Source organism: Seriola dumerili, unplaced genomic scaffold (assembly GCF_002260705.1).
Source record: "Seriola dumerili isolate Sdu_G_001 unplaced genomic scaffold, Sdu_1.0 BDQW01001435.1, whole genome shotgun sequence".
NCBI classification, from domain to species: domain Eukaryota; kingdom Metazoa; phylum Chordata; class Actinopteri; order Carangiformes; family Carangidae; genus Seriola; species Seriola dumerili.
The window spans coordinates 508,028-520,466 of NW_019175690.1; the positions used below are offsets into that span (position 1 = coordinate 508,028).

The following is a 12,439-nucleotide window of genomic DNA, read 5'->3' on the forward strand; positions in this document are numbered from 1 at the left end:
TTAGCAGGCAACATAAACAAAACATGGTTTTTGAAATGTTATTTCCTCTTGAACGCTTTTGCATTTCATATATGAACAGTTACTTTGCTAATATTTTCTCACACTGGTTCTGACATGATTTTAAAAGTGTCATGTGGGCGTTTTACTTACGTTTTAAGATTTAGACTTGAAAATACATTTCAAAATAAAGCTGAACTAAAAGAAAATGAACAAAGTTGCACTCTGTGTGCATGTGGTGTTGGTCCATTAAATTGTAAACATGTGATTTGTATGAGGTCACCTCTGCGCCTTCTAGATTATGAGGAAGGGACTCCTGCTGCTCTTCCACCAAAACCAGAACAGATCCAAGACCGCCAGGAACCAGCATCTGGAACGCACAAACACACACACACACACACACACAGACATACACACACACACACAGATGGAGAGAGAAACACACATGATTCAGCTACTTGATCACATCTGCAGGCAAATTAAAGCACACAAGTAAACATTTAGCACATGTGGCTAAACATGTTTTGTTTTTGTTTTTTCCTCACCTGGAACGTTTTAAGCGCAGAGAGGCAGAGAGCGGAGGGTGGAGAGCGTCTGCTGTCCATTAACACTGTGAGACCTTTTTCTTTGGCTGCCGGCCTGATGAGGACGGATGGAGAGAGGTGGGTGTACATTTAAAACAGGAGCAGTAGTTAGAAAAAGACGTTTTCCTCTACAATGAGACACCTGCAATTTAATAAATACAGATGAATGATGCCTATCACAAGATTTAGAACTTTTTACAGGATCATTTTCTCATTTTTCTGGCACATACCATGTTTTCCTAACCTCACCTTTTGCAGTATTTGGCAAAGCCATCAAAAGGCAACTCAAGTCAAATATAATTGTGAAGCACTTTTGGCTTTGTAAATAAGGGGTTTAACAAGAAACAAATGACACATGCCCAAATATAAACATCAGAGGACAAGTTAATGAAGTTTTAAGATATACAGGTGTGTGAATGTGTTGCATGAGCAGAGGGTGAATCAGAAACAACAGGGATTTTATGGTATGAAAGTGGGTAATGTGCACTGTAAGGTCTGCTAAATTTGCAAGCCTTAATTCTCTGATGATACATGCAAACTTATCCTACAGGGACGACTAAAATAAACCACTGAAATGTATCTCTGAATAAGATTTTCTGATTAGAGTAGGAAGAAGAAGAGCACAGCATTACCGAGTGATTCTGTGGTAGCAGGCCAGAACCCGGGCCACCTCCTCCTCACAGAAACCCTCCTCTGATACATCTGTCGCCGTAACAACCAGAGCACGTCCCAACCTGTCCATGGTACCTGTGCATCAAAGCATCAAAATAAGCTTCTACTTTGGGATAATCACATTCTAAGTTTAAGAAATACATTTATAATTCATAAATGGGGCTGCAAGCAAAGAGTATAATTTTGGCCATGTGTCCAATTTGCAGCATGAAATTTCATGGGCATTTAGCAGATGCTGCAGTGACAGGAAAGTTGGGGAGAAACAGAGGGGCTGACATGCAGCAAAGGGCCATGAGTCAGACTTGAACCTACAGCCTCTGCGGATACGACTGAGCCTAAGTGGCACACACTCTACCAGTTGGGCCATATGAGCACCCTAAGAGGTGTGATTTCTGTTGTAATATTCTTTTTTAATCGGACGCTAACGCGTGAAGAGCTTGTAGCCGAACCATGTGTACTGGACAAGAATAAACAACAACAAAGTCACTTGTTTGGATGACGCTTTAATCCAAAGCAACACTAAAGCTTTGAACCGCGACTCCGGTGGGACTCGAACCCACAACCTTTGAATTGCTTCATCTCTGTCTAGAAGTCCAATGCGCTGTCCATTGCGCCACGGAGCCACGACTTCTAAGGCTGACAGTAAAGTAGAGATTTGAGATGACTCTGCTGACCGGCATAATAGAAACCACTGTAGACCTGAAAGAAACTTGCCTGTCAACTGCAGCTTCCCTGACTGGAGAAGTTCTGTGTCCAACTCCCTAAGCAGGGGAGGCTCTTTAGATGTAACGCCATTCAATTGGTCAGGACATGTCTCTCCTGATCCCGCCTCCTCATTAGAGTGGTTAAATAAGGATGTGCCTGATTGGCCATTACAGACTGTCAAAGGTTCAGCTTCTGTCTCTGTTGAGAGATACAAAAGTTATAAAAAATATTCAATTCATAACTTTTAGAATCTAATGTTCACATGAAAACAACAATTATCTCCAGACCTGTACTGCTTTTCTTTGTGTTCTCGGTGCTCGCTGTATTTGTAGTGGACACGCCGTCAGGTTGGTCAGCCTGCCCTGTTTGTTCCGACTGGTTCTCCTCCGTGATGGGCAGCTTCGTTGAAGCGGAGCAGGTGGTGGGACTTGGTTGAGGAGCTTTAGCTTGCGGCTTCGAGCCCCTCTGGTGTGCACGGCCGCCAGATCTAGCCCTCCCTTTGGCCCCCTTTCCCTTCCTTTTCCTCCTAAAGACAAAGCACAGGAAGGTCTTAATGAGGTACAAAAGAAAGTTAATAATTGTGCCGTTCATACATAATGTTCTTCAGAATGTGTTCAGGAGGTGTCTTTTGTATCATCCTCCTCACCTCTATATGTGTGTACGTTCGGACAACCTGTACCTTGTGCACAGTGGTTGCACCTAAGTGTTACCTAAGAGTTACGGATCTGTACTTTCATATGGAGGTGTGAAAAAAGAAAACAAATAAAGATGAAAGAGGGCAGGGTATCATAAGAAATAAACCTGTACCTTGGCGCTCTGAATCCCGCAGTTTTGACCTCTTTTCCTCTAGGACACATTCTGTCCTCGGTCTTTCCTTCATCCCTTTCCTCTGCCAGCTTTGGGTTAGACGAATTCTTCATTTTAGACCCACTGTTAGCAATCTCTCCGCTTTCTGAAACTCCAGTGAATGGTCTCTCTGGTGCTTCTGATGTTGGGGTTGTGGCATCACTGTCTCCGCTCAGTGGTTTATCAGTATCCTCAAAAACCGAGTCTGAATGAGATCCGTGATCTGAGTGGCCCTCTATAACATGCCCGACTTTGTGGTTCGTCAAGACATGCATTTCATTTGTGACCAAACTGTCGCCGCTCTCAGAGTCTTTACTTCTGTGGTCATCTCTGCACGGCTGCATGAGGCCGTTGCTATCTCTCTCCCTGCCCACGCCTGGCCTCCTCTCTTTGAATGGGCCATCAAAATAAAGGTGGCGGCTTTCAAGGCCCTCGGAGTCTCTGCTTGTTTTATCTCCTTCGTCAGAGTCATGGACAGAGGAGGAATAAGACCGCCTCCCTCTGCCAGATTCAGGGACTCCTGGCAGAGGCCGAGGTGGTAACTGGTCACCCTTGGGGGGCGCAATGTCTCCTTTGGCGCCAAGGATAGCCCGAAAGCTTCCTGACCTTTCCATTCTCCCGTATCCCCAAGCTTTCCCCTTGCGGAGTTTGATGGCTTTACCTCTCCGGCACAGAGGCAAAGTCTTGGTCTTACAGATCCCATGCATCTCCAGGTACCTTTGCCTTGGGTCAACCCCACCATCAGGACCCCCTCTGGGCTCCAACAGCTCCACATAGTCCCCGTCGAGCTGAGGGTGCCTCACTGTCCGCCCAAGCCCATCTTCACTGCGCCTTCGCCGGGGGAGTGCAGACTCAGAGTCCAGGCCGTCTGGTGGTAAATCTTCATCTTCCTCCTCATCCCAGGACCATGAGTCCAGTTCTCCAGAGGATGAACCACCCCAGCCCCCAAGGCTGCTGCCCCCTTCACTAGGCAGGCGGTTGGATATGGAGCCCTCGTGGTTGGACATCAGGCCCAGCTCCTCGGAGGGGTCGTGGATGAATTTTGGGTAGACAACCTCCTTCCACGGGAGTCGCACCACACCATCACATGTACTGACCAGGCAGGTGTCAAGCCCTCCTCCAACTGTGGAGGAATGAGAGAAAAGTTTAATGTTTATGACAAGTTCATATCCGTATTGAGGGCTCTTCTACTTACAAAAAAAAAAGAAGATAGCAACATAAGCTATCTGAAAAACAAATGTTTTAAGTTTTGCTGCCTTTCGTTTGCTCTGTTGTTAGGTCTTCTAACTGCTGACCACTTGCTGACAACCATATTTCTCTCCCTTCTCATTTTGTCCTTCCACATGCCATCCCTTAGTCATGTACTTGTCTCTTCTCGCCCAACTGTTTCAGTTCCCCTGTTTCACCTGCAGTTTTCCTCACAGTCATCACTCACTGGCAAAGCTCAATATTAATGATTTTCACCTAAAAACCTGATTATGATCTTAATTCTGATATAAACCTCCTTGCGACCCTTAATTTAAAATACCAAGTATCAGTAAGAATTTTTTATCTGAAATTAATTGGAATGCCTGTTTTGGAAATCATCGCCCGTGCTTTCTCGTGTACAGGACGTCCTCTCCTTACCTTCTCTCTTGTGGCCCCGTTCTTTGTTGACACTGTGCAGCCACTCAGTGGTGAAAACAAGAGGGTGCTGTGACTCAGGTACCAAGATTTCCTGAACAGTGCGCCCCCCGGGGGCCAGACATTTCAGAGCCAGTCGGGGACAGCGTGTCGAGAAGGGCACCACCTGCAGGTAGAAGTCATTACTACGCAGGAGCCTCCAGTCCAAGGTTGAGAGTTGGACGACCACTTTCTCGCCCAGACACAGAGGCCAGCCGGAGTGAAGGAACAAGCAACCCAGGTACTGAGACTGAGATGACAAGAAGGAATGGAGAGGAAGAGAGTGTGTTAAATGTATAAATAAAGTAGTGCACTCACTGCCTTTAAGAAATCTCACCTTTAGAGTCCACTCTTGTCAAAAACTACTGGAGTTAATGCTCCTGCATGATCTTTCTCTCCCATTCACAAAGCCCAGCCCACAGCAACCAACTGGAACTCGCCTGCACGGTTGCGTTTGGTTGCTCAGATGAGCTGAATTTCTAGAACTAATACCACACCAGTCAACACTATTCAAAAGCTCGATGGGCAAAAAGCCAGTCCCACATACAAATGTCAGACATGTGACTCACACGGTGCAAAAACCGCTTAGCTGGCATGACAGAGTGAGAAGACTCTAGATCACTGCAGAGCATCAGTGTGAGTCAGTCAGAAACATGCAGATGACCAGCTCTTCACAACAAGCCAGCCACTGTCAAAACAGTCCATTTTTTCCGTGAGAGAGGAAAACACATCACTGAGAAAAGCACACTAAACAACAGGGGTCTAAATATAGAAAATCCCTCAACAAATCATAGAAGCATTTACTCAAGAAACACTGTGAATTCAGGTGAAGGAGAGAAGGCCCCTGGTGGTATCCTGTGCACCATTAATCAACTGTTCTAATTAGGAAAAAAACACCTTAAGCCAAACACTATTCCCACCTTAATCAATGCCGTGCCAGATCTATAACCCGTCTCTCGCAGTCTGAGGTATAAAACCCATCCAGAACCTCTCCCTGCTGTTCCCAGTCACATCTAATCGACTGACACGGGGCCGCTCCCTCCCCCCTCCGTGCCCTCCAGACTCACGAGACCTGATCAAATTATATTCCTCACTCGACCTCTCCCCCATCTTCCCTTTTCCACCTCTCTGCCCTTTATTCAATTTCTCCTCTTTAAGTCTCCCTCCTGTCTTTTTTTTTTTTTCTTCAAGAAAGCCACTTTCTGATATCTCTCGTGTTGGATATTAGCATTTAAAAGCATGTGTGACTTTTCCATCTCCTAAAAAGTTTTGTCTGTTTTGCGTCAGCCCACATTCTGTAACTCTGTGTGTCCTCTGGCCCTCCTCCCTCTGCCTACTTCTCCCTCAATGTACCCCAGTGTTTGCTCCCTCTTCCCCACCTCCCATTTCTGCAGAATTCCTCAATCAGTCTACTATAATCCACAACCTTCCAGCATCTTCTCCTTTTTTTTTTTTTTTTTTCTCGGACACACACGCGCGTGCATGCGGGCTCAGTGAATGAAAGCCATGTTCATTCTCTCCTTCGACTCCCACTGCTTTCTGTGCTACTCACTCTTTCTTTCTCTTTCAGCAGCAACACACTCACATATGGAAGGAATTATTGTCATGACTCACAGTCTCAACTCCCGTCCCGGGCAGCTCCACTCAGCGACAATGAAAACATAGTTTGCTCACAATGCCTGCGCGCGCGCACGAGCGTGTGTGTCCAAGTCTAGGAAAACTGTACAGGGTAATATGAGAAAGTCCTTAGCCTCAAAGCTTGTGCTAAACAGTGTAGATTGTTTATCTTTTTGAGAGCACGAGTGTCTCGGAAAGGAAAATAAAAGGAATGCTGCTCAGTATAAACCTCAGTTTCCCATTTGTTTTGTGCACGTGAGGCAGAAAGTGCGGGAGAGTGACGAGAGGACACGATCACTGGAAGTTGCATTTCTTTATTTCACTGTGTTTCATTCATCTGTCTGCTCAGCTTTCACGGCAGGAGACCCCCTCTTTTCGTCTGAGGTGAATCTCAAATTTCACCAGCCACTTTCTCTCGCTGGTTTTACTGAGCGGCTCGAGTTTTAGAGAAAGACCCGACCCTCCACAGTGTAGTTAGTCGCTGGTATACGGGTCAGGCATGTGTCAAATTATGCATGCCTTGAACTTTCCCTTTGCATTGGAGTCTTTATGTGACCAGATACAGGCTGAAGACTTGGCACTTAGATTCGACTGCCTAAAAGCTTCAACACTCCTCCTCACAGATGACTTGGACTTGCCCTTTAAGAGCTAAACACAAGTGAAGTAACTGAACACCGAACAGATACACACAAAAATGACCTGATGTCCATTTTCACCAAAGGAATTAAAAAAGCGAACAGCTGATAAGATTTCTCACACTGTACTTTCTGCAGTTAATTGACAGATGATGATGCTGCTTCTGATTATACAGCTACGTGTGTGTTCTCCGCCACAGTGTGTTTGCAGTGTGGAACTCACACAGGCGTGCTGCTGGAGTTTGTGCAGGAGGTGCTTGGCAGGAACAAAGTAGTCCAGGAGGTAGCGAAGACTGTCGTGTTGATAGGTCGACTCCAGGACTGAGAAGACCTGGACAAAATGTGCCAAAAAAAAAAACAAAAAAAAAACACCTGAGTGAAAACCACTGGGGTGAAACTTTTAACAACTTTAATGAATTAAGAGCAGCCTTTCTTTAAACTAGAGCTTGGCGCATTCGTTGAGTGTATCTAATGGATTCTGAAAGGGTTTCAATTGCTCAAGAGTGGAAGAATTTCCTCAGTCCAGACAGCATGTAATCAGAAATTAAAACAAGAAAATCACCATGTCAGGGCTCCTTCACTTTATCCATTTTATTTCATTGAGCAGCTATTTCCATAGCAACAAAAAAAATTTGATTGGAAGCTACATGGCAACTTGGAACGACACAATTACCAAATCCCCATAAACTATAACTGAGATTAGCTCAGAGGCCCAATTAGTCTTCTGGCTTTTAGGGAAATTAATCTAAAAGCACTAAAAACAAATATGACTTTAGCGCTCTGTAATGCCAGGCTGGAGATGCTAAGAGTTCCAACAATGCACGTGTAAGAGATTTTAACAGTTTTGCCAAGCTTTCTTACAATAAATGTTATGACTGAAAAGCAGAAGTGCGCAGCTTTTAGTGAAATAAGTCATGTCAGGCTCGTGGTTGCAGGAAGAGGGTTTGGCTATAATTGACCAGCTGGCTAGATTTTGTTTGTGTTGGCTTCTAGCAACAGTTTATATTTGGGGGAGGCTGTGTTATCTGCACATAGCATCGCCTTCCCAACGTAGCCCAGCATCACCATATCATTTAATTGAATCTGCATTATTTATATCCCCACCAAACCCCCACCCTCCCTCTCCTGTTTATTGCTGTAAACATGTGGACTCGAATGAAGGTGTGTGCTTGTGCGGTCTACCTGGGAGAGGAGGGGTGGTGCTGTGCTCTCGAAAGGAGGATAAAGCGACGAGAGCGCCCCCTGCACGCAATCCTCCATAGCCTCCGAACCCTGAAAGAGACACACACAGATGGTAAGAAAGGGTTAATCCATAACCGGACACTGAATCAACACAAATGTCTGTGTTTGTGTTTAACAGCCGGCATGTCTCGCGTTTAAAAAAAAAAAATTATGCTGACACGCACACACACACACACACACACACACACACACACACACACACACACACACACACAGACAAATATACACACATACTCTACTTTCAGCTTCCTGTTTTATGGTCTGGGGAGTGTCAAACATTTCCTCCAAGGCCCATAAGTGTAAGAACCCCCAGAACAAAAGAGACCAGAAACCACTGCAGCATGTGCACACCCTAACACACACACACACACACACACACACACACACACACACACACACACACCATACATGCATGCACAGTCGCATGCACATTCACACACATCATAACACTGGGCCGGCCCGTGAGGTGGAGGGTGACAGAGCAGAGCATGCAACAACCGTACAGTGTTTATTTTTCTGCACTGACCGTTGCCTTGGCAACCTGCAACTTTTTTTTTTCTCTTTCTTTTCCAACTTCTCTCTTTCGCTCTCCCTCCCTTTCACGTTTCCTTTCCAACCTCCCATCTGCTCCTCTGCCTCTTTTCCTCAGTTTCACCCCCCCCTCCACCTCTGTCTCCTCCTCCCACCAACCCCGCTCTCTTTTTATTTTTTCCTCATCTCCAATTTTATTTTTTATTTTTTTCTAAGCCAACTTTCTTTGTTTCACCTCCATCCGACTCTCTGAATGTCATCTGACAACAATTATGGCAGGATTCTCTTCAACAGACAGCATATTGTGCTGACTAACTACAATAACCGAGGGGATGGAGAGAAAGCCATGGGAGAAAAACCAGAACGGGAGAACAGAGTGTACGGAAAAAGAGAAGAGCGGCTAGCGAGAGAGTGAGCCAGGAGGGAATGAGCTGGTGGTGGTGCGGGGGTTTTTTCACGGAAGAAGACCCGGGTCCAGCAGTGTTTGAAAATTATTTTTTGGCTTTGTTTTTGTGTACAGAGCGGGGTCAGGGTTAGCCACAGAGGAGGATAGAATGGGTGTCAAAAACAAGAAAGCATCTGAGACGAACTGAAGTTTTTCTGTGACTAACAACTTACGTAACCTTGTCTGAAATGCCCTGACAAAATAAATTCAATAAATCAGGCTCAAACAAATGTCAGGACTTATTTGCAATTGTTTCTTGGTGCATGTCTGGAGAAAAAAAGATGGAGAAAAATGGAAATTTATTTTGCACAAGAGAGCAGGCAGTTGCAGGGTGGAACAGAAAGAAGGCACAGGTCACTAGGGGACTGAAAACTAAGGAGAGGAAAGTTGAAGACAAAGCAGAACACTTAAGAAGAGTCAAATCAGATCTACAGTAACACAGCTCAGGGTCATTCACAGGAGATGTTCGTTTCTGTTTCCTACCCGCTCTCTTGGCTGCAGAGCGGATTTTTAAACAGTGACCTCAGCCCTCACGGCACCAACAGTAAAGTGGCACCGGGCTCAAATTCACGCAGCTTTATTTTTCCATAGTAACAGAAGATTTTGGACGAGAGCGATACAGCAACTTGGAAAAAACACAAATGACAAAGCTTCCATAAATGTTGCTGAACACGGCTCGGTTTTCCAGAAGTAAGAGCAGCTCAAAGGTCTCGTTGGCCTTCAGTGAACAGAACCACTAAATCACCAAGAAACCACATATAAAACACCCATCTTGAAAGAGATAAGCGTCCACCAGGGTCATTTATGTTAAAAACAAGTTCAAACTGTGCTGGTTGGTTGGCACCTCTTTACATACATGGTTGGCACATACAAGTTTCCAGGTAATTAAGCATTTTAAGGCTCATTAAGTTGAAACAAGGCAGGAAAAAATGCAATGGTGCAAAAAATAAGACTTTAGCAAGATTTAAAGAACAACACTAGATGAAATATTATTAGATGCAAGTTGAGACTAAAAGCTGTAGGAGATGTTTCCTGAAAAGCACATGCAACCATCAGTAATGCAGACAGTTAAAGCAGACTTACCCTCTGCTACCGTATGATGCAGAGATGTCTCATGATATAAAACGTGCACAATCAATACTTTACTTCTACTTACTACTTTACATCTGTGTAGAAGGTGTACAAGGGGAGGTGTCGTAGACTATTGGAAAACAACAGTCAACTGTCAGCGAGCATGTTGTAATAGGTGTAGTGGTTGTAAAACAGCCTTCTGGCTCACTGACACGACATATTGAGTCTAGTAAAAGCACAGCGGGGGGGGGGTTCAGGGGATTGCAAGGCGAGCCAGCAGGAACTTCCTCCTGGAGTAAAGCCCTTTTTAAAAGCGTCCCACAAGACTTGAGTTAATTCAACGCAACACTAAATTAGAGTCGAAACAAGAACCGAGACACTTTCTGATCTGGTCTGACTGTGAATGCCAATATATATAATATACAATGTGTGCTGCATCCCATCTTTGCAAAGCTTCCATACTTTCAACAGTCTCACAGAGGCCAATGGGATCAACTCCTAACCCTCAGGATCAAATATTATGTAGCTTGCGCCAGAGAACCAGTCACGCCACAGTGAACAATGCACCACTCATAGAGCTTCATTACTTAGGCGTTGGTACAAACAGGCCACTCAGGTTTGGAGAGCACACTTTTGAAACTGTCCGACTGTAGCTAAAACTCACTGTAGCTTACTCAGTGACAGGCTAGTTAGCCTGCAACAATATTTAGCTTGGATGTGCGATGCACAATTGTATTGCACCAGCCACCTTCCACACATCCTCACAAACCCCACCCCACCCCACCCTCCTTATTTTTCCTCAACATTGAATCTCTTATGTTTGCATGCCTGTGCACACAACTTTCAACAGGATATACCACTGCTAACATCCAAAGAATGGAATTTCAGTCTGGAAGTACGATCACTCAAACACACCGGGATTGATGTCCATAGAGAGAAAAAGTGTGTGATGCTGCTTTTCCACCAAACCACAAAATCCCCTGTAAAACTGTGAACATTGTTTATTTTCCAGTAAAATCAGGTTAATGTTTTTAGCAACGCAGCAATACCATATGTGCTCTCTGGTAAATGGTCAAGATGATTCATATGTGCTGTGCTCCTGTCTAACCTGTAGCTTATGGTACCGATGCATCTAATGCAATTAGTCACTCTCCTTCTTGATCACAGGCTGGTACGTGCACATGAAATAAAACAGCCCTAATGAAATTTGTAAATTAGATTTCTCTTGAGTCTCCTAGACAAAAGGAGCCTCTCATGTAAAACCTGGTGCCTCCTCTTTAAGGAACTATAGGTGTAATTCAGTTACTCTTCATTCAGATACTTGGTGCTAATGCATGCAGGTATTGCAAGTCACCTCAGACAAAAAAACCATCTGCATCTAATGCAATGTAATGCATATGGACTAGAGGCTTTGCTCATATATCACAGATTTTCCAGCAAACACTACTGGCACCATCTCCAGTGTCCTTTGGAGAAGTAGCTGTACACACATTATCACCACATAAAACAAAATTAGAAAGATGATGAGGAACAGATCTGAGTTAAGAGCTTGACAGGAAACACGACTGTTTATTTTAGGCATACTAAGAATAGCCTTCAACCGAGAAGTGCATGTGACCACTTCTATTTCATTAATACATTCATAGACTTGTTCTTAAGTTGTTAGTTTTTGTTTTTTTTCGCACGTCATCATTCTGGGAAAATCCAAGGAAGGTACTGTTTAGGCTTTGCTGGGCTTTACTTAAGAACTTATGCACTGTCTGGCAGATCTTCTAAATCTTAAGAGTACTGACGAACTAAATAAAATATAAACGAACGAATTAAATACAGACAGTATTAGAACGGATCCTACATGCAGAGTCAAGTACTCAAGATCTTTGACGTAATCTTACGTATTAACATGAGAATACACTTAAAGTACCAAAAGTACTTGTTATCTGTAATGGCCCCTTTTGTGGAGGTATATTATATGAATGTGTACGTCACTGATGTTGCAGCTGGTTAAGGTGCAGCTAAATTTATAATTTCTTTACTGATCGTCAAATTGTGAACCTTCCAACTGGGGATCAATAAAGTCTTATCTTAAAATGTAATAATACACCACGTTTGAATGAATTATAGAAATCTGTAAAGTTTGTAGTAATTGAAGTTATCAAATGAATGCGATGGACTAAAAAGTACAATATCTGCCTTTGAATTGTAGTGGAGTAAAAAGACGGATTAAATAGAAGTACTCAATTAAAGTACAGCCTCAAAACTGTACTTAACCACAGTAATTGAGTAAATGTACCAATTTCTTTTGATTTTGAATGTGTCCGAAAACATGAAAGATTAAGTGTTTCTTTATGGGCTGGGGAAAAATTGCCTTGCATCTTAAGACAATTAAATTCTCAAGCCATTAAAAATCCATTAGATTAGCTGAAAATGCATCG

The 12,439-nt window shown here is 43.9% G+C and overlaps 1 protein-coding gene and 1 non-coding gene across 2 annotated transcripts in view; both read right to left on the bottom strand.

Annotated features, from left to right (window-relative positions):
- Positions 1 to 12,439, bottom strand: part of LOC111238606 (rho guanine nucleotide exchange factor 40-like) — a 39,830-nt gene that overhangs the window by 23,437 nt on the left and 3,954 nt on the right. The window contains exons 2-10 of the mRNA XM_022768185.1: positions 7,901 to 7,990; positions 6,942 to 7,049; positions 4,431 to 4,716; positions 2,766 to 3,927; positions 2,246 to 2,484; positions 1,968 to 2,156; positions 1,214 to 1,328; positions 543 to 636; positions 281 to 367 (exon numbers count right to left, since the gene is read on the bottom strand). Coding sequence (XP_022623906.1) covers positions 281 to 367; positions 543 to 636; positions 1,214 to 1,328; positions 1,968 to 2,156; positions 2,246 to 2,484; positions 2,766 to 3,927; positions 4,431 to 4,716; positions 6,942 to 7,049; positions 7,901 to 7,990 — 2,370 coding nt within the window. The remainder of the gene's footprint in view (positions 1 to 280; positions 368 to 542; positions 637 to 1,213; positions 1,329 to 1,967; positions 2,157 to 2,245; positions 2,485 to 2,765; positions 3,928 to 4,430; positions 4,717 to 6,941; positions 7,050 to 7,900; positions 7,991 to 12,439) is intronic.
- On the bottom strand, positions 1,789 to 1,876 carry trnar-ucu. Its single transcript is given in 2 exon segments — positions 1,789 to 1,824; positions 1,840 to 1,876. It is a non-coding gene; the product is annotated as a tRNA-Arg (tRNA).